At 48.7% G+C, this 21725-nt stretch overlaps 2 protein-coding genes across 10 annotated transcripts in view; both read right to left on the reverse strand.

Moving 5' to 3' along the window:
• Positions 1-1125: 1125 nt before the first annotated feature.
• Otx1 (orthodenticle homeobox 1) lies at positions 1126-4371 on the reverse strand. Of its 3 annotated transcripts, none has more exons than XM_052199171.1 (4): positions 4275-4371; positions 3247-3398; positions 1769-1944; positions 1126-1687 (listed from the first exon to the last, which is right to left on the reverse strand). In XM_052199171.1, exons 1-4 carry the CDS (start codon positions 4369-4371, stop codon positions 1126-1128), a joined length of 987 nt encoding a protein of 328 aa, XP_052055131.1. The 3 variants fall into 3 exon arrangements, with proteins under 3 accessions (XP_052055131.1, XP_052055130.1, XP_052055129.1); XM_052199170.1 differs by having other exon boundaries at positions 3247-3421; positions 4274-4371; XM_052199169.1 differs by having other exon boundaries at positions 1126-1944.
• Positions 4372-10646: 6275 nt separating this feature from the next.
• Positions 10647-21725, reverse strand: part of Ehbp1 (EH domain binding protein 1) — a 278079-nt gene continuing 267000 nt past the window's right edge. For all 7 annotated transcript variants that reach the window (XM_052198644.1, XM_052198645.1, XM_052198646.1 and 4 more), the window contains 4 exons: positions 19440-19539; positions 18085-18158; positions 11877-11991; positions 10647-11666 (listed from right to left, as the gene is read on the reverse strand). In XM_052198644.1, the coding sequence (XP_052054604.1) occupies positions 11576-11666; positions 11877-11991; positions 18085-18158; positions 19440-19539 (380 nt within the window). In that variant the 3' untranslated portion in view covers positions 10647-11575. The remainder of the gene's footprint in view (positions 11667-11876; positions 11992-18084; positions 18159-19439; positions 19540-21725) is intronic.

Raw genomic sequence — 21725 nt, forward strand, 5'->3', positions numbered from 1 at the left:
TGTAATTTCACCTTTTTTGTTTGTTTGTTTCTCAGAGGAAGCTTTGATATTGTGCTTAGACGGGGTAGGTCAGTCCTGCGCCCTGCCCCAGCCTGGCCCCAACCCCTGTACCCTGACTTAGCTGTTTCCTTCACTTCCGATCCTCCAGCGCCCAGCTTCCTGGAACCAAGCGGGTTTCTTTAATAAATACACAAAGGGAGGTGTGAAGAGGGCAGAACAGCTTTGAAACAACTGAAAAATAAAAACCGCCATCGTTTGAGAAAGAGAAGAACAGGAACAAAGGGGAAATATTTTTTGCTTCTGTTATATATATATGTGTGTGTATATATATATGTGATGTATATATTTTAAAGTTCTGTTTCTTGGACGCTAAAACAAGAGAGATGCTCAGTTCAACCAACAGCAACTAAAAACTTTAAGTGGTCCCTGGAACGGACCTGACTATATACAGCATTCCCGCTGAGGCGGAAGCTTGAATCAGTCCAGCGCGGGGCAGGGAAGGAGCTGGGCACACTCCTCCCGCAAGCCTGGCCCAGCGCTCACCACTGGGGAGATGGAACTGCTCGCTCGCTCGCTCGGGCTTGCAGGTGGGGAGCTGGATCAAGGGCCGCTGAGGGGCGACAGTCTGCTAGGAGAAACAGTGGTGGGTTGCATTAGAGTATGTGTGGACACACTCCAAACGGTAGATATACGGCAGTTAGTGACTTCAGTGTCCAGAAAGAATAAATAAAACGGTTGAGCTCAAGACAGAGAGGGTCAGAGCGAAGAGCCTCAGAAGGCTCCAGGTGCATAAAAGCTGTCCAGAAAGACTTGAAGGGGTGACACGCACGAGTTGAGAGGAAGAGCATACTGCTATCCGGTGAAGAAACTGAGGGCCAAGTAGGAGCACCGGGCCCCACCTCCAAGGGGGAGAAGGGTCTGCACCCTCCACCCCCAAGCAAGTGACAGACAGACGGGAGCGGCAGCGCAGGCAATGAACATCTTTTGGGGGAATGAAAATTAAGTTTTGGAAAAGCCAAGGCAAAGGCGGGCGGTGCAGCAGCAGCAGCAGCAGCAGCAACAGGATGGGGACCACGGAGGGCGTAGGTAGTTGCGTTTCTTCTCCACTTCCTCTCCCTCCTGGGCTCACAAGACCTGGAACCGCCACGAGGCTTGGTCCTTATAGTCCAGACAGTCGGGAGAGTTGAAGTTGAGTTTCCAGGCAGAGGAAGCGGCGGCGGCGGCAGGCTCCTTGTAATCCAAGCAGTCGGCAGAATTGAAGGCGAGCCCAGAGCCCCCATAACCTTGGTGGTGGTGGTGGTGGTGATGGTGGTGGTGGTGGCCAGAAGATTGGCTCAGTGGGTGGTGCGCGTGCGGGTGGTGGTGGTGGTGACCAGCCATGGAGGAGGGCGCCATGGGGCTAAGCTGGTGCGGGTGGTGATGAGAGTGCATGGGCGCTAGGTAGGAGCTGCAGTCTACACCGCCAAAGTAAGAAGAGGAGGGCGCGGGGTAGCCCTGGCCATAGCTTCCGCCCTGGCCATAGGACATGGGGTAGGAGGCCGCGGCAGTGGCCGCACCTGCGGCTACCGAGCGCTGCATGCACGAGGCGTTGCTCGGAGCGCCCAGTGGCTCTGGCACCGAGACGGACGCCGGCGCCGAGCCCGGCGAGATGGAGGCTGGGCTCCAGATGGACGAAGCAGTAGGCGTGCTCAGAGAGGACGCGGCTGCCACCGGGTTCCCACCCAGGCCGGCGGCCGCAGCAGCCGCCGGGTTGGCAGAGGCACTGGACGCTGAGCTAGACGAAGAAGCAGAACTAGACACGGCGGGCGGCGTGAACTGGCCGCTGCTCTCGGAGCCCGAGCTCTCGCGCACTGGGGACGACTTCTTCTTGACCGGCCGGCTTTTCGTTCCATTCCCGCTCTGCTGCTGCTGGCGGCACTTGGCGCGGCGGTTCTTGAACCAAACCTGCAGTGAGCAGGGTGAGGAGAGGGGATCAGGGGGCTGGCTAGTGGGGCTCACTACTCCTCCGCCTCTCGGACTCACACCCCGCCCCGGATCTCGGGAACCTCTCAATCCCAGCCTCTACCCCTCCCAGTCCCCGGCCCTGCCAGACCCTGTCCCCTCCCCCGCACGTGCTTGGTCCCTAGCTCTGGGTCCCTCCCCCATCCTTCTGCGCAAAGCCCCCACTCAGCATCCTTCGCTGGAGGGATGCGCACCTCCCCAAGCCCAGCGCAACTCTGCCCGAGGGCGGAACGTTTGTGTCTGTCCAGCCAGAAGTTCAGCCATCTCTAAGCTGTTGCGGTTGGCTGCTTCCCCGCAGCCGGTTTTAGTCTGGGGGCCCTGTTTTCCCTGAACAGAGCTCAGGAAAGAGCAGAGAGGTACCGAACACAGGAGTGTAGGGCAGCCACCAAGCCTGGGGCCCGAGGTGTTTCGCCGAGATGGCTTCTGGAGTTGGGCAGGGCAAATATTTGGGTGGGAACAGAAGCAAAGCTAGAGGCTAAACGGAAGCAGCACACCAGTATTGGGACTTTTCGAGAAGGAAGCTTGGGTGAGATTTCCTTGGGCCTTTTGGCACCAGGTGGGTTGCCAAATGGAATGGCAAGTCCTAAACTCGCGCTCCCCTGGCGAGAGCTCGGGCCCAGGGCATTGCAGTCCAGGCCTTTCTCGAGCCTTCGGGAAAGAAGTTGAGACAAAAGACCCTCGAGAAAGAATTTAACTAAGTCAGAACTCGATTTTTCTGAACGTTTCATCTCAGAAATAGTAAAGCATCTGGATTTTGCACTCGGTGTCCATTCGGCTGCAAAACCCTCCTAACCAGACAGCCTCTACCCTCGGAGAGCATTCCCAGGCAGGGAGCGCCAGGCTATGGCCAAGTTCCATCTTGCACTTTTAGAATCTCCCGGATGAAGGGCAAGGGTTCAAAAGAAAGGCAGAAGCAGAGCTAAGGCCTCGGTTCTGTAGCAGCCAAAAAAGCAGGACCATTATCGGACCCTCAGAGAAAGTCACATCCAGGGAACACGGCTGACCTCCCCCGGAACCAAAACGATTTTCAATATTGAAAGCGCAGGTGACAAGGAATGGATACTGGGCTCTAAGCCATTCCTTTTAATGTTAGCCCTTTTACCAGACTGACGCCCAGCGCTAGGGGGAGTTGGAGAGGGGCTGTGAAGTCAGTGAGAGGGCCCCAACACCAGACCGCCTAGGCCAGATCTTTCCCGAGAGGTTCCAGCGTCCCTACCCTAAACCTAGAGCCCCAGAAGCGCGCACCTGGACTCTGGACTCGGGCAGGTTGATCTTGAGCGCCACCTCTTCGCGCATGAAGATGTCTGGGTAGCGAGTCTTTGCGAACAGCGCCTCGAGCACGTCCAGCTGTGAGCGCGTGAAGGTGGTGCGCTCCCGTCGCTGCTTCCGCGGGGTGGCTGCGGGGACATGCGAGAGCGGGGAGTCAGCGTGGACTACGAGGACTGGCGCTAGGGGCCACACGTAAGTCCTCTGGCAGGTTCAGAATCCCCGCCATAGAAAGTAAAGTCCAAGCTCAGAGCAACCCAAAACTTTCCTGGCCACAGGTGGAACACGGTGTGTGTATTCTACTAAAGGCCCCAGTCTAGAACCTTAGGGCCGGCACCCTCCGTATCTCTCAAGCGGCCAAAAACAAAGCCACCCTTTCCTCCTCATCTCCCCAAACCCATACACTTCCTGGCCAGTTAATAGAACAGAGGTGGACAGAACAGGGCCAGTTTATTCACTTTCCAAGAAAATAAACTCAAGTGGGATCTAGAAAAGAAACCCAGGACTCAGCTGGAGTCGCCCCTCCCCCCTCAGGCCAGGAGAGTAGGGTCACGCCACCGGTCTGGAGGGCTCTCTAACTAGGGAGAAAGAAATGCTTCTCAGGGAAGCTAAACATAAGAAAAATTTGGCTATGTTAGGGCCTAGTGAGTGTCCAGATTCCTCATGAAATGTTGGAACGAGGAAGGGTTTTATTTAAAAAAAAAAAAAAAAAAAAGCAAGGGAGGGAAATAAATTGGGAGGGGGGATAAACATGCCCTCCCTAGCACGTGGGACACAACAGGAGCCAGGTTGCGGGCACCACAAGCTCAAAAAGTTGTAGGCTGCACTTTCTAAGCTGCCTAACAAGACCCTGACTCCAGATCTGCCCGTAGCAGATTTAGGCAACAGGCAGCGAGCTAATCGCCTTCCTGGGTCTGATTAGGGACAGCGTGGGCTCGAACTTTAGAGGGTGGACTCCCCCAATATTTACAGAGGCGTAGGGGTAGGGGCAGAGGGCCACTGCTCACCAGGGTAGCCCACGGAGGGGTGCAGGAGGTCCATGGCAGGGCCGGCTAGGCCCAGCCCGTTCATGCCGTATGGGGGTTGTTTGAGGTAAGACATCATGCTAACAGCCGGGTAGAGGCGCCCCGACGGATCCAGGGGGCCTGAGGCCAGGAGCAGTTCAGGGCTCCCACTGCGAAGTCCTTCAAGCTGTTGCTTCTGGGGGCCTGGCCTAGGGAGACAGCAGACACATGGGAACCTTCGTCATACTCAGTTTGGCTTTCAGCTCCGATAATCCTTGAATGGGGAGGGGGCGCGAGCTAGGAACTGCACAGCAGGCAACCCGAGAAATGGCTCCTCCTTTAGCTCAGCAACCACACAGCTTCTCAGGAAAGTAAACTTTTCCCACATCGTTCCTTCCTCTTTTAGGGCTTGACAAGGGCCAAAGACACTCCTCGAGTGTCAACAGGAAGGAAAAGTTAAAGCGTGATCAGGCTGAGGAGGTGAGAGCCGGGACCGCGGAGGGTGCAAAATCCCAAGTGTAGTCAAAAATTTTTTTAGTGCGGCGGAAGCAATTTGCTCAAGCAAATGTTCATTTGGCGCCGGGAGGGCAGGCCGCACAGGGATACGGGGTTATTTCGTTTAGTTTAAAATGTTTTTGAAAGAGGGACAAAATGGCAAGTAATACAGAGAGGCCCAAGGTGGGTAGGCACACTTTGGCTCTCCAAGGCTCACTGGCCACTGGAGATCATTTCTTCAAAGATCTCCAGCGCTGCCTCTTACCCCAGAGCCTGCAATCACCGCTTTAGTTGAGCTCTCTGGGCCCCTGGCGCTAAGAGATGGCTGAACAGAAATCCCACGGCACCTCCAGGGCAGATGTGGCCCAGGCCAGGCTAAGGCCGCAAGAAGACGCCAAAGGCGCCACAGTAGAAGAGGCAGTTTCAGGACGCCGCCCAAGGTCAGGGGTACCTCCGAGGTGGTCACCCCTCTTCCTTTGCCCGCGCAGGCCCGGCTTTCTTTCTACCAAGTCTGCAGAGCACACCGCGTCCCACCAGGGTTTGATAAAGGATGGCCAACCCGGCGCCCCTTCCATTTTGGAAGGCCGAGCCTGCCAAGTCGTGTCGCTCCGTCCTCTCTGAACTAGGCCTCAGGTTGTAAAGCTCACGCACAACCGACCTGGGAGCGCGAGGCTGAGCGCAGACACTGCGAGCCCACGCAGTTCTTCTCCAGCAAAAGAAGGGTTCTGGGGGTACGACTGGGACCGGCGGGGGCTTGTAGCTACACCCCATTCCCAAGGGTAGGAGATTGGGGAGAAAGGAGGTAGGACTAAAGCAGCTTCCCTATCCCAACTCTTTACCCCGCTTCAGTCCTGGGGGACCCGCAGCCAGGACTGAGAGGAGCCCAGGGAGGACAGAGGCGGAGGGGAAGGACCCAGGGCTTGGGCCGAAGGGCCCCAGGCCAGCGGCCATCGCGGCTGTGCCGGGCAGCGGTGTGAGTTTTCGAGTACTTTCGTCTAACTTAGTACCCCAGCTCCGCAGCTTCGGAGGAGGCGGGGGAGGGGGCGGCTGGCTTCCGAACGGCCTGGGGTTCCCCCGGGCAGTTACGGGGCGCTGGGCCTCTCACCCCAGCCCCGCCCACCTGCCCGGGACCGAGGTAGCAGGGGTCGATTCGGGGAGGGGGGCGGCGAGAGGGGCCACCATCGTCCCGGGGTGGCGCGCGGCCCGGCGAGCCCTCCTTACCTGCCCTCGGCTGCCGCGGCTCTTCACCATTTACCTCGCGCCCTCACCGAGACCCGGCGGCAGCCAACCTGCAAAACGGAGGCGCACAGGTATTACCCGGCGGCGGGGCTCGGACCCCGGGCTTTCCTCTTTCCCTAGCTTCCCTCTCCCGTCTCCTGCATTTTTCTAGGAGCTCTGTGCGCGTCCCTCCAGGTTTCACTTTATTGCACACTTTGTTTGCAAAGTCCCACTTGCTTTTCCTCCCAAGACCTGGCCTCGCCCGGGAACCGGGGGGTGGGGTGGGGGGTGTTGGAGGGACAGAGTTAGGAGGTGGCTTGCGGTGGCAGCTGCACTCTCGGTGCAACCTGGAGGCGGTAGGGACTGGAGAAATCCTGCATAGTCACTTGGCAAACTAAATAAATCAAGCAATTTACCTTGTCGGAGTGGCTTGTCTTGCTCGGTTGTTTAGGTGATTGGAAATGTAGCCTGATGAAGATTGATCACCTTTCTACTGCCCTCCCCGGGTATGAGAACGCGAGGCGAGTGCGTAACGGGGCTCGGCCGCCAATAGGGGGCCTAGAGCGGACTGAGTGACAGGGAGCCGGGCAATGGCAGAGCTAGTCGGGTTTACCTCTGCGCGCCCCCGCCCTCCCTCGCCCCCACCCCCTCCCTCCCCGCGCGCCGGCCCCGCCCCGGTCGCGCGCTAACTCTGGGGCTCGGGTGGCAAATTCCGCTCAGAACGAGTCGAGGAGGGGAAGGCAGCGCAGGAGTCGCAGGCGCAGAGGGGGCCCCGGGTCTCAAGGCTCGCCCGGGGGCCCCCGCCCTCCCCTCGCCCGAGCCGCGCTGCGGAGGAGTGGCGTCGAGCTGCTGGATAACCGGTTTCGGCTCGCGCGCGCGGGCCAGGCTTCCCGGGCCGCCGACTCGGGGCTCGCTGGCCCCTGGCACGCCTGGCTGCGCCCCGGGCCCCGGCGCCGCCTCCTCCACTCCCCACGAGCAGAGGCCGCCGCGGGCGGCTCGTGCGGGCGCGGGCGGCTGAGCGGAGCCCGGGATGGGGGTGCAGCTCTCGGCGCGCAGGGCGTTCCGCGGCGCCCCGGGACTCGCGCGCCCAGAAAGAGCACTGGCAGGGGAGGCGCCGCCACTCCCCAGCTGCTCGGCGTCTCCAGGGGCGCCCAGGCAGCCCCACCAAAGGTGTTCGCAAGTCCTAAAAGCCTCTTCGGAACTCAGATCTCCTTACAAACTCACTCTCTCTCTCTCTCTCTCTCTCTCTCTCTCTCTCTCTCTCTCTCTCTCTCTCTCTCTCTCTCTCTCTCTCTCGGGTTTGATAGAAAACTTTCTTTTTCACACTCTGTCAGTATTTTCAGGTTTCCACCTACAAGGGACAGTCTGGTGGAAAATGTGACCACACACTCCGAACCCTCAGTTCCTTTCCTGCATCTCACTGGAGGAGCCTCCTCGAGACAGTTTCCCCGGATTGTTCGTACTGGCAGACCCCAGTTTCCAGACGAATAAACTCGCTGCGATCATCTACCTGTGTGTTTTTTTCCAAAGCGGGAGGAAAGAATATTTTCGGCCCAGCCCCGAACAAGGCATTTTTTTTTTTAACACGGCATCGCCTACTGAATACAGGGAGCACACTTACACTCTGTCCTAGTCCTTTTCCTCCTCTTCTGCTGTTCTCACCCCAACAGGCGGGTGAAAAGTTTGAAGCACAGTATGCGTGGGTGAGTTCGGCGCCGCCGAGAGCACCGTAGAGCGGAGCACGGCGATGCCCAGGCCGCGCAGTCCGCCGCGGTCTGACCGGGCACGGGGCGACCAGAAGGCAGGGGGGAGCCCGCTGAGAGAAAAGGGCCTCGACTGCCGCTCATCAAAGTGCTTCTCCCCTCCCCCACGCGACACTTTTCTTTGGTGTCCGAATAAAATACGGTAACAGAATATGACGGAGGGCACACTGTTTCCTTAACTGCTTCTCAAAGGACCGAGAGATCTTCTTAGGACCTTTAATAAGGCTTTGGTCGGTTCTTTTGTTGGTCTCTCAAAATCAACTCCTTCTAATTGAAGTTGGAGCTGAAAGCGAGCTAATGTTCAAAGAAAGTGGCCGGCAGACTAACGAAATTACATTTTTTTGAACGATGAGGGAACATCTAATCAAAGGGGCAAGGAAGGGGGGGCGTGAAAGGGGGACTACGGAGGAGAAAAGGAGGTTTTACAAGATCCTTCTCTGGTTCACAAAAGTCAGCGACATGGGCGCTTCTCTCCAGAACAAAGACACCGCGGCCCATTCACAAAAGCGAGAGAAAGAGAAAGCGGAATAAAAGAACGCGGGGAAAGGGGGGGAAGTGAGAGGGAGAGAGATAAACCTGCAGGCAGAAAAGCAGCGCAGAGCGGGGCGCGGGCCCGAGGGAGCTCACACCTCAGGCGCTCAGGTCCCTGCCAGGAGTAGACCCCAGGGCGGACCGACGGTCAGGCTCAGCCACCAGGGCCAGCCTAAGTTTAAAGAATGAAACGAAATCCACTCCTGCCCGCCTTTCCGGGGAAAGGCGCAGCCTAGGGTGCACTAGTTTGGCGGGCACGGAAACGCTGGCGTCCCGGGGAGTGCACTGAAGGCATCCCTGTCCGGGTCTCCGGGCTGTGAGCCTGGGTTGGCCCTCTGGGGCCCGAGCGCAAGTCCTGGCTAGAAAACTCAGCTACTCTGACCTCTTCCGGGCGGGTTCGTTGGCAGGCTCAGAACCTCGCCTGGGTCAGGCTTGACAAAGTGGGGCGGCCCTACGCAAAGGAATGTGCCTGCGAAGTCCCCAAGGCCCACCGCGAGGGAGCGGGTCGCTGTGGGTTCCTGATGCTGTCCCCGCTTCATTTCCAGGGAAGTGGGAGGTATCGAGTGGCCAGGACCCGACCCCCCCTCCCCCGCGCCATGAGAGTATTTATCTAATCCCAAATTGGAGGTGAATTTCCTTAATGCTCATCCTGTAAAACCTTGGGATTAAGGAGAAAGAAGAGGCAGAACGGGTGGGGGAGGGGAGGAGAGAGGGAGATCGGGGTGTGTGTGTGTGTGTGTGTGTTTGTGGGGGTTAGGGGGATGAAAGTTTCTTGAATTCAGCTCAGAAGACTGAGGCAGCCTTTGCCAGGCAAATGTCCAGGTCGGGGACACTAGTCCAGAAGCTTCGACAGTTCTCTCAAAGGGTACTTGTGCAGTCAGGGCACAGTAGGGACAGCGCTGGAGAAGGGGGTGGTGGCGGCTCAGTTTAAGGCCCATGGGCCAGAAGCGGGCCCCAAACCTGGGGCATCTAAGTGACCTCACACCCACTGTAGAGTGCTGTGACTCTAGAAACACTTGGGACTGGGAAGGGGCTTGGACTCCCGGCCAGGAGAAAGTTCTGCACCCGCCCGCTTCCATCCCCCCCCTCCCGGCCCTGACCCATTGTCTCTTCTCTCAGAGCGGGTTTCTGGGTCTCTGTCCGCTGGCCGGCTGGGTTCTTGCTTGCCCTCTCGGAGCAGAGCTCCCGGCACTGTGCTGAAGCCGAGGCAACGCGACTCCTGGGCCCAACCCCGCCGTCCCTGTCCGTGCTCCACGGCCGCTGAGGGGCGTTCGGGCGCTGCAGAGGGAAAGCCCACGAGGCTGGGAACCGAGCAGGAGGGGCCCCCAATCACTAGCATTGCTAGGGGAGTTTTGTCATCTCGAAGGTCTGGGGAGGCCTGGGAGAAAGGGAAAGCGCTTTTCCGAGAGGCCCCAGGAAAAGGGAAGGTTTCTCCAATTCACCCTAAATCAAGCCCCAGGATGCTCCGGGCGGTGAATTTCCTAGTACCGGTTTACCTGGGTTGGGTTGGATTCTGAAATTTCCCCAGAGAGCAGCAACTTGCAGTTCTGCTGTCATAAAGAGGACAAAGACTCGATTTCATTTAGTTCCAACAACTTTTCATCAGAAAGAAAAAGAAGAAAATTCTTTGCTATCAGGGAACTGTGGCAAGTTTTTTTTTGTTTTTGTTTTTGTTTTTTTACCATTTTGAAAGAATAATTGGAAATGGCAGCATACTTTTTCGAGTGAAGTGAGTGCCTGCACTGTGTGTGTGTGTGTGTGTGTGTGTGAGAGAGAGAGAGAGAGAGAGAGAGAGAGAGAGAGAGAGAGAGAGAGAGAGAGAGAGAGAGTAACCAGAGAGAGCAGAGCAAGGCTGAAGAAGATGCCAAGTCATGTCTCCGGACTTGTTGAAGGAGCTTTCTTTGTTTGGGCACCCAATATAGAAGAGCCCATTTTTCAGCCGTGGCATAGAAATTGCTGCAGGAAACTCTCTTTCCTTCATCTCAAATGCATGTGTCTGCACAACCCCTCCCCCAACCGTAGCCCACTCCCTTTCATTTTGGTACCTACAGACTTGCTGGTTATGGTGGGACAGAAGTTCTGCATAGGACCTGGAAAATTCGTTACGATGCATTTCCCCCCAGTGGTGTGGAACTACACATTTCCTGGACTCTTCCAGAGAGATGACTCTTTCCAGTGGACAGTTTACACTCCCTAAGAATGTGACTAATGACTTTGCAATTTGCATTCTGTGTGAGCACAGCTCCTGTGGACCAGTGTCAGCACCAAACACAGTCCAGGGTCCTGGGCTGGATTCCACATGGAAAGTCTTACGGATACACAAACTTCCACTCAAGTTCTCATTGCAAGGAAATAAATAGCAGCAGGGTTTAAGGTAAGAAAGTTTCTGTTTTTATTGAAAATTTATATATGACTCATTATTGTAATAAATAAACATAACCATTTTCACAAAACACACAATGCTATGTAGAGAAGATGTAATGGGATATTTACTTGTTGTGCCAAGACAGACTTTTATCAATACAGAATAAATATTAACAGCATTCTTGAGCCAATGTTGAGCCCCAACAAAAAGTAGGAACCAAGCAAGATGTAATAAATAATTATCCAGCGTAAAAGATGGCGCATCACCAGATGATGAACTGTCTTTGTAAACTGCGGCTGCATGGCTTGATTAGAGCCGTTCTCCCCGTTCACCTTTGAAACCCCCGAGGTTTGTCTCAGGCTACCTTAAAGGGCCATCCTCTGAGGAGAGCAGAGAGGAACTTTATTATTTTTATGTAAAATGCAAACAACTGCAGAAAATCCCACTGGCAAATGGAACACAGCTTCGTCAATACACAGAATATGATCTAACTATGAGATTTAAGTAACAGTTACATACATACGGCAGGATTGGGGAAAAACATTCACGACTCCCTTGCCCTCCCCCCCACTGTCATGTCACTATTACCAACACTACTACAACAAACAAATTCTCATCCCATCCCCAACAGAAGGGGAGATAACCAGGAGCCTCCCCCCTTTTTTGGACAGTCTCTTGGGCATCTTCATCACCAATCATCCACAAGGTGTCTGTGCAAATCTACTTCACAGGATTTCAAGAATGAGTTCATGATTAACTCACAGAGTCTTTAAAGCTATCTGGAGCTCTGTGTATTATCTGGAGAAGAGGGAATGGGGGGGGGGGTGTCCAGAAGTAGTATCCAGTCAAACAAAATGTTAAAAAGTTTTAAATCAGCCAGTGTGTCTCTGGCCTGGGGCCCTGAGGCTGAGGCGGAGGGTCCGGTCGGTCGGCTACTGCAGAGCGCACTTCTCCTCCTTCTTGGCCATCTTGCCTTTGTTTTGCTCCAGAGTTCGCTCCAAATGCTCATCTTCTTCTTCGGCCCTGGACGTTAGACAAACAGGAAAGTCAGAATTATTTTTCCTCATGAAGGGGAGAGCAGCGCATCGTACACACGAACTGCCTGGGTCCCTAGCAGCCAGGGGGGCACAAAGGCACCGGCCCGCCTCTCTCATCCACGAAATGAACTTTCTATAAACTTCTTGTCTCCTTGGCCGGCCGCTTCCCGTAGCCCACAGCCCACAGCCCACTCACTGCTTCTCCTGGGCGTCCAGGTCCCTGACGAGGGCGTCTCGCTTGTCCACCAGGGCCACTAGTTCATCCAGCAGGAGCTGTTCCCGTCGCTTCTGGGCCTCGGTCTTCTGCCAGTCTGCATGGGGCGGGAGGCCAGTAAACACCCGTAGGGGCTCAGAGAACTCGCAACCTGCCCTCCCCTTCCCGCCTAATCCAGTTTCCTAAAATCTCAGCAAACCCCGGTAACGGGACCACTCGGTACTGTTTGCTGGGGGGCAGTTTGGCTGAGGAGGTGAGGGTTTCATGCCCCAAACCCTACTTTGTAAACATTTCTCGAAGGTCGGGGCTGCAGGTTGGGAGCCTGCTCGAAACCAGGTGTGAGTCAGTGGCCAGGCGGAAGGCAGGCACCTGAATCCAGGCGGAGTGGGGGAGGGGAGCCGAGCCCCGGAGAGGCTGGCCCAGGCCTTGGGGCTGGGGGAGTGGGTAAACGAGGAGGCGGGGAAGAAAGAAGGCTGGTAAAATCCTTCTGAAAAGGCTGGGGAATCTGCCTGAGAACCTACTCTCCTCCCCGCCCCCACTCTCACCCCAAACAGCCCATTCTTCGCTAATTTCCTCCCCGCTCTATTTTAGCAGTTGGATGTATCTCACACTGGGCGCCATATGCTTCACAATAACTTTAAAAGTAGTGAATCGGCTAATTAGCATTTTTCTTTGAAGTAAAAAAATAAATGCGCCCTGCAGTATTACACTGCAGCTCGGCATCACAGCCAGCTTTCTCTTGGAGACATTTGCTGGGTGGTTTCAAATCGAAGCACTCTTGCAATGGGGAAAAAAAAAACCCTCCATATATTTCTTTTTCAAACTCCCATGTTAAGGGTCGGAAAAATGCTCTGGGCAGTGCTTCTTCTATGGTGGGTGGCCGTTTTTATGCCAGTTTTAGGACGCAGTGATATACATAACCTAACCTTTTCAGCTTTGATAATTTCCTTAAGATGAGCAGCAGTTTCACTCGATAAAAACAGGACCACAATCTAACATTTAAAACACTTTTGAAACCAAAGCCAACTGCTCTCTGGCCAGACTGTAAGGGCTTGTAGCTGTCAATCAAGCCCCAGTCTACCCCGCCTCCCTCATTAGGAAGGTAAACAATGAAAAGAAGAAGTAGATGGTGGGAGATAGCAGAACGAATGAGGGCCTGGAGGGAAACAGGACACCAGCTTTAAGGGGGTGTTGGGGGGGGGGAGGCCCGCTGGCCACTGATTCTTATAGTCCCCCTTCCCCAAGCAAACACACTTTCCAAAAACCAGACAAGTGCAGTCCTTCGGGGTTCTCTCTTCTCTCCATTGCTATGGGCAATCATGTTAAAACTCACATGGCTGGTGCTTATTCAGATAAACCTAACAATGCTTATGCTGGTTACCATGTGAATCTTCACAAACCACACAAGAATGTGCTAGTTCAAATCCCTCCCCCCTCTCCAAAGCAAAATTTATTCAAGACCGCAAACTGCTCAGCCGCTCTATGAAAGCGAACGGTGCCACACGGAATGCTATCTTGTGTTTACGAATTAAGAATCAGATGCATCCTCATGCAGTAAAGGTTAGCAAAGCTGGGGAGAGGCTGCTAGGCGGTAACTCAGTTTATCACTGCTCCTTTTACACGCTCAAACACAAAAATACACATATCACACACACCAGGCTAATGACCCACATTCCACCCACAACAGCACAAATACAAAGATATCCAGTGACCGATTGTGACAATGCTCTCATCTCAAGGGCGAAACTACCTTATAGCAGGAGAGGAAGAAGGAAACTTATGGAAAACTATGTCTGGATTTTAACAATAAGCGAAGTGCAGAGAAGCCAAAACCTACCACAGCTTTACCCTCTGGACCCAAGTGGCTAAGGGCGCAGAGGTGTTGGAAATATTTCTAATCTGTTCATGTTCTTAAGTTCCTACTCCCCAGAGCAAGGGAGGTAACAGGCTTTGTGACTGGAAAGATTCTTAAGAGAGACAGTTTTAGTGTAATTTTAGATCATTGTAGGTTTTGAATTTAGAAACGATCCTAAAATTATGACTGAATTTTGCAATTATTTAATTAGTAGTTTTAATGAATAAAAAATTCTGGTTATAGGTGTGAGATTTACAGTTCTTTGCTTTAAGATATTTTGGTAAGTTTGCAACCAGGAAGCACATTTTTCCCACCATGCACAAAAATGTAAATTAAGAATTTAAACGGAGAAAAAAATAATAACAAATACATAATTCTTATTGAATCACTCCTCTGAACTTGACTACTTAAAAAGACTTTATTAATATTTAATTATTTAAAATGCCAGGATTTCATGAATATTGGAAAATTAAAATTTAACAATATGAACAAATGAAAGTTCTGTAATCCCTGAAAATTTGAATATTTTTATCTCTCACTTTTCCTATCTCAATAACATTTCCCATAATTGAAAACAAACATTTAAAACTGAAAAATATTTAGTTTCTTTTAAAAAAAAAAACAGTTTAGAGTCAAAGTTAACTGACATCAGAATTTAAAATACTGTAACATAAAATTGGTGGATTTTTGCTGTTAACTGTCATTACTGTAAATACCTATGTGCAATAAATAGATTTTATCTTAGCAAATCTACACTTTTGTTTCCCGTTTTGTTTCTTGTGGTAGGAAGGAAGTGTATATATCATACATGCATATATACACTTATATATTAAAATTATAGATAGTTGAATGCCGATTGAGAAATTAGTAAACTATTTTGATCATTTAAAAAGATTTCATTCTAGATTGACCAAGATTTGCAGGTACGCTTACGCTTAAGTTTTGAAGATCCTTTTAAGCAGTTCACCTGGATATGGCACAGGCATGAATTCTCTCCTTATAAACTGAACGAGAGGGCTCCTCAGCTGCAGCACCAGTCACAGCTAACTGGCTAGCTGAACTGACTGCAGTGTGGACAAACTACAATGTGGGTTCTGATTAATTTAAAGATTCCAGTGTACTTTTGGTACAGAAGCTATATCTTCTCACAACAAATAGGATTACGTTTTGATGTAGCATTTGAGCCAAAGTGTTGAAATAAAGAGATTCTGTTTATGTCCATCTCAACTGAGCTGTTTGTTAATTTGGAAAAACCCTCTTTTTTATATATAGAGCTAATTATTCATGCTCTGATTCAGTCTATTTGCTGAAGTTGATAATTACTGGGGGGGGGGCAAGAGAAATACATATAAACACTTGAACGAAAAGACCTTAAGTTCTGGTAAAAACCTTCAGCTTTGCCACTATAAATAAGCCTGGTGCTTTGATGAAAATTAACACTAGTTTTGTAAAGAGCACATTGGGGGATTGCAGTCAAGCCTTATCTTTAGTTCCAGTCAACTAGCAATCCTGAAAGAGTTTGCCTCATCATCAGAACAGGCCATTGATAGGACTCTGCTGTGGAGCCTAATCAATCCATGGAAGACTGTGGCTGTGCTGTGTAACAAAGCTAAAATAGATTTACAAATGGGGTTTTAGGGGATAAGCTCCTCCACAGGATTACATATTGATTTTAAATATAAAAAGCTTATCATATAAACCATAACTACAAAAATAGTGAACCTATGCATAAATCCCTTTAGAAGAGCACCCACTTCAAACTCTAAGCCAAGAATAAATCAAGATGTACAAATCCTAGAGAAGATCCATTTCTTGTGCAGAAAATGAACATGCCTCTCTCTAAAAAGCCCACCCCAATGTGTGCAGAAATGACTTTGTCTTTCCTGAGGGAGCACTAAATAATCTGGAACAACAACCACAAAAACTATGGAAAAGTATCAGCAAGGTTTGTAAGCTGAGGGCGCCTTGCAGTCCAGCTCAGGAGAGGGGCCAACCTCAGGACACCTCAGGAAACAGGGAGAGTGATGATGTGTGTTCCCAGAAGAAAGGACAGACAATTCTGAATCTTATTATTCTATCCTAATTGTTTGCTCTCACACCGTAAATGCTTTTTTTGGTGTGCCTTGGCTACTGTTATCTCTGCTGGCTTGTGCCTTGACGCATGCAGAAGCGACTTGGGAAGATGTTGGTCTATAACCACAGCTAAGGAGAAGATGATGGGAGAAGACAGTGCATTCAAAACACAGGGGCACCACAGGGGCTACTGCTGTCTCGCCCAGGTTTGGCTCTGGGGTCTGAAAGGCTGCTGCAGTGCACATGTCCATGCTGAGGGCTGCCCTGCCGATGTCCCGCTCAGCCCACTGGGACAGCATCTCTCTAAGGCCTCTGTCTGCAGGCAACAGGCTGCTCTTTTCCTCAGGACTCCCTCTTTTCTCTTAATGAGAAACTGACACAGATTTGAGGCACAGTCTCATACAGAACAATGCAATTTAAAATGCTTGTGTGTTGGAGAGGAAAGGAAGGAGAGAGGAAAGGATGTGGAGGAGAGGCAGAAGACTAATAGTTACACTTAAAGTTTTTTAAAATACGGCTTTCACTGCTCCTCTCTATGCGTAAGAACCTCAGGCAGAACAAATGGTAGATTTTAAGCCTACACATACAGATGGCCAATGAAACTGGGATATTTTCCATGTGTAAGGGTGTTATAAAATGCATATTTAGTAATAATACTGGTTTAGGGAATAAAAACAGTATATCATCTCTGCCCTAAAAGCCAATTATACTATATAAGACTGTATTTTAGGGACAATTTATCTTTCTATACAGAAGAAGATGGATATAAAAACAAATTAAGACTACTTTACATTGAGTGTAATGTATAATGAATATACTGTATAATGAGTTATATATTATATACAGATACATTATACATATATCCTACTTATATAGTAACTGCTGCATCTACTTTTCAACTATTTAGCTTTCTGATCTCTTTTTTTAAAAAAGTACTATAACTAGAAAAATTTTATCTAAAGGAAAAATACCATTTGGTATACTTGTGCATTTTATTGCAGTGGCAAATTTCATAAACATTCTACAATAATTTTGAAAAATTTAATAGCTATCAATGGTATTTGACACACTTAGCCATTTGAAGGAAAACAGCTAAGCCAAGCCTCTGAAAGCAAAGTAAATGGAGTTCTAAACTAAAGGTGTACAAATGTTATCAGTGATAATATCAAAGGAGATTGTAGATATACAAGTAATTAAAGTAAAGCTGCTACAATATACAAGGTCACTGAAAAATAGGCTGCATTTTAAGGCAGTATATTGTGAAATATTTTAAGACTGTAAGCCTTCACTTGGCTTTCACTTACAAACTTAAATTTCTAGTTTCTGAACTAATTAGAATTGACTTATGGATCAGGTACCTTATCAGGTGAAAACGAAATTACCATGGACAGTCAATGGGTTAAGAGGTCAATATAGAACAGGAAAATCAATTTGCATTGATTAGACAAAAGATCTATTTTACAGAGCCCAAAGGATTAGCTTTTAAGCAAAAATCTCTGAACTATAAGGCATTTTTAACAAGAGATATGAGAAGAGCATTATAAAACACTTCAGAACTTAAAACATAGTAAATGCTAACCCTGAGCTAGCAGATGCTCATATGCACCCTGAGCTACCCACAGGATTTCTATACCATTCATCTCAATGACTTACAAAAGGTGTAAATGTATTTCATTTTCTCTTATATTAATCATTGCCCGAATATTTACTTAGCAGGCGTGCAGCCTTAAGAAGCACAACAGGGCTGGGTGTGGTGGTGGTTCACTCTTGGAACCCTAGCACTTGGGAAGCTGAGGCTGGGGGACTTCCAGGAGATGGCAGCCACTCTGGGCTACAATACTGAGGTCTAGGCCAAACTGGGATAAACAGGGAGACCCTGCCTAAAAAACAAAGCAAAGAAAAATAGAACAGAACAACAGTATCCTAATGATAAATAATCAAAACAATAAATCTTTATTGAAACTCCCCAATGGAAACAAGTTTAAAATGCATATAAAAATGTAGCTAAAATCAATTAACTCAAATATTTTTTTATGGAAATGTATTCTTAATGATGTAAAAGTTAAGTCCTATTAATAATAAACACAGCTATCTAAATTAACTCTACGAATTTGTTTTTGGATACTGTTTTCTGTCTTCAAGGCATAGATGCAATTCCTGTAGGTACCGAATAGAAGCGACCTAGTTAAAGCAAGTGTGTGTACACTCTTTAAGCCCCACTGACAGCTGCTCCTCACCGCCCTCAGCCCAGCTCTTTCTTACCTTCAATGGCTAACATGGCCCGCAGCTCCCGGTTCAGCAGCTCATACCTTCGTTCTAAGTCATGTTCTTTTTCCCTAGGCAAGTGGTAAAAAGTTCATCAATATGTTAATTACTAAATCATTAAGCTCTAAAAAAAAAAAAAACCCTCCCGAGTTTACATTGATTTTAGGAGTCATAAACTGACTTGCTATTTAACTTTAAGCCACTCTGAACAAATGATAGACAGATCGCAAACCTCCGTCAGTTGACCGCTTGTAGTGTTATTTCCTTCCCTCAATTCTGAATGGCACAGAGTGGGCTGTAAAGGTAGGCAGTTCCAAGTGCCAGGTATAAGGCTCTGCTGTAAAATGCCACTCATAGTTCCCAGGAAATACTCTTTCACTGAAAACCTCATGTGAAAAGAAGCACACATGAAAGACGGAAACACAGACAGTCCTGGTCTTCATCAGACTCGGGCAAGGAGGAAATTATAAAATTAGGGTTTTACATTCAAATAAAGACACGGTAAGCTGGCCCACAATACTGGTGTACTACAGGAGCACTAGTTAAATAGAAGTGGTAACCATTAACCGTCCAGTGAGCCGGATGTTACAGGCTCAGATGCTTGTCAGCGGCCTTGTCTCCATACTTTATATTCCTAGTAAGGCCACTGCTAGGTAATTAATTTCTTATCCCAAAATTTATATCAACACCATCTATACATAATAAATGTACTTTGTCCTTAAAATACTCTTGTTTTTTAACTTAGACTTTTAAAAGCAAACTTCAGTTTTACTTTTCTGGAGGGTTCCTCTAACCCCAAGTGAAAGCTAATCCTTTTCTTCACAAGGGATTTATCTCTCAAACACAACTGGACGCTGGTGAAATGGCGCCGCGGGTCCTGGCCTTGAGCCTGACGACCTCCGTTTGTCTCCCAGAACTTACATATGCAGTGGAGGAAGGGGATCAGCTCCACAGAGTCTGTCTTCTGGTCTCCACACTCCCAATGTAGTGTGCACTCATGTACATGTACACATGTATGCACGGACACACGCATGCATGCCCTCACCACACATTCACACATATACACATGTACAAATATACACATGCAGACATATACACACACACATGCATACAATAGTAAATGAAAATTTAAAAATACTTTATACTCAAAAATTGTTCCATATTTCTTGACTTTAAAAACCACTTTCCCCCAGTGTCTATCAGTTCACCAGCAAATTCTTACTGTTCAGATGAATATTATTATATACTAGCTTTCTAAGAAAAGGAAAAAAATTAATCTTAGTAAATATTAAACCCCAAAGGCGGCCCTGAAAGAATGCCCCAGACTGGCCAATGTGAGGCTGGGTACTCACAGGAGGGAGAGCTGGTTCATCCGCCTTATTAAGGCGTTTTTCTTATTAACTAGCATGAACCATTCCTGCATCATAGCCTCCTCTTCTTCCGTGTTCCTTCCTGCAGATCACAAAGAGCAGTGTTATGTGACACCCTGCAAGCCAAAAACCAGTTCAGCATAACTTTTTCACTTGGAAAATATTTGAGGTGCTTTAAATATTCACAGTGCACTGTTTCTAAGGTTCAGGCCTGAAACAGAACAGGCAGCATTTAAGAACTCAGAAGCCAGTCTTCCAGAGCTCTAGTCCTCTGAACCCACCTGTGGAGCACACTAACACCAAGGACCACAAACAGAACCTCACCTCCTAAACCCACCCAGAGGCTGACTTCTATTATGTTTCAGTGAGGAATGCAGGGTGCTGACAGGCATGTGATCATGATTTAATAAAAATTATTATGAGATTGTTCAGAATAGCAGGGAGACCAGAGAAGCCTAGAGACCATGTGAAGGTTTTTACTTTTAACAACTTCTTGTTTTCCTCCTGGAATATAAAATACCTTATGTGTGTGTACCACTGGGACTCATTGACTCTAGAAGATAAACTACTTACACGCCGTTAAGTGTAGTATAAACAACACTACAGAAAGACACACAGCTCTCCATGGAAAACATCATCACAATGATTAGATTATTTTAAAAACTTTCAATTAAAGAGTCACTCTAACATCTGCCTTGTGAAGGAATTCCAGCCCAGAGGCACATTACAGTCAGCTTTGCCTCTGTGCCCCACTCAGAACTGTGATTAGACTACACACCCCCTTGACACTGGCCATGTGTAGCGACATGCAGGTCACACTTGTAGTGAAGAAAAATACCTTTAAAATTATTGCAATCCTTCCACCTTTTTTTTCCCCTTCCAAGTTTTATCTATGGTTGTCATATTGCTTTGCTAACCCATTATTTAATATTAACAGTCTGATTTCTGCACAACATTCATAGGATAAACTTAAAGGTCTAGTTGAAGAGCCCTGCAAAGAGCACTCTGTACATTTTAAGTGTGACAGTTCCATTTACAAATTGAAGACATTGAGTTTTTAAAAAATTTCAAACAATGCAGAGGTATCACCATATTTAAAGAGTCTAATTTAGCCCTCCAGCCTCCTTACTTTAGAACTCCTCCAGCAGTAGGCCCTGTCACAGACACGTGCTCTCAGAGACACTGCCATGCCCAGACACATACACACCCTCTGTCTACAGACTTCTTACTTCAGTGAAATGATTTATATAATAACTACTGTGTATTTCAGCATGTTGCCTAAATATTCACTTTATAACTTATGGAAATGCCATAATTAAGCTATTTCTATACTAATACCAATTTAAAGCCTGCTTTAGAGTATTCAGAGCGGTCTGTGTGCAGAAGGCTGCACATGAACTTCAGGACACTGCCCGACTTCAGGAAGGACAGTGGCCAGGCACTGGTCATTTCACGTTCTTGGGACTCAACATGTGAGGACCTAAGATAGATTCTTTCAGAGCCTCAACAAAAGTCTTTATTGTTTTACAGAACTTTTAATCTTTCCTTTAGGGTAGCTGGTTTTGTATTCAGTTTGGACCATGTGATGTCTTGACACTGGTCATGTGACACAGGCTGCGATAGGCACAAATCCCTGGGAAGCAACAAAAGAAGAAAGAGTAAAAAGAAAAAGCTGAGAAAAAGCTTGCAGTTTGGAAAAAGGCCAAACGTGCCCCGGTGGAACCGTTTTGATCAGTGAACTGACACATGTGCAATATTAATAGGTGTAGATTTAAGATATCTCATTTTCTGATTAAAAATTCAATTTTTGTGTTCATAACTCAAGTGGCTTCTAAAGATACAGATGCATGAAAACTTTGAGTTTAACTTAAGTGATAACTGAAACTTGTAGGACACTAGGCGCAGCCAGCCTGCTCTCACACTAACCTCGTTCTCTTCAACGGAGCCCTGCTTCCTACGTGTAACAATATTGATGTGGAACTGTGGGATTTTCTCGTTAACTCATGTCTGTATTTCTAGGTAAGAATCAAAGATACCCCATAACTGTTAGGAAATAAATAATAATATAAAACCCCCATGTTTCAAAAGGAAATAAACCTAACAATACTTAAAGATACATTTATACATTACTATACAGCTTACTTCTATTCACTGAAAAAAACCATTCTGTATCACAAGCCCTTATCTGAGGTATACAGTGATAGAAATCTACACTCAGCCTAATAATAAAAAAATCAAACTTTCTTCTAACATATCAGTACACTATTG

Source organism: Apodemus sylvaticus, chromosome 11, assembly GCF_947179515.1.
Source record: "Apodemus sylvaticus chromosome 11, mApoSyl1.1, whole genome shotgun sequence".
In the NCBI taxonomy this organism is placed as follows: Eukaryota; Metazoa; Chordata; class Mammalia; order Rodentia; family Muridae; genus Apodemus; species Apodemus sylvaticus.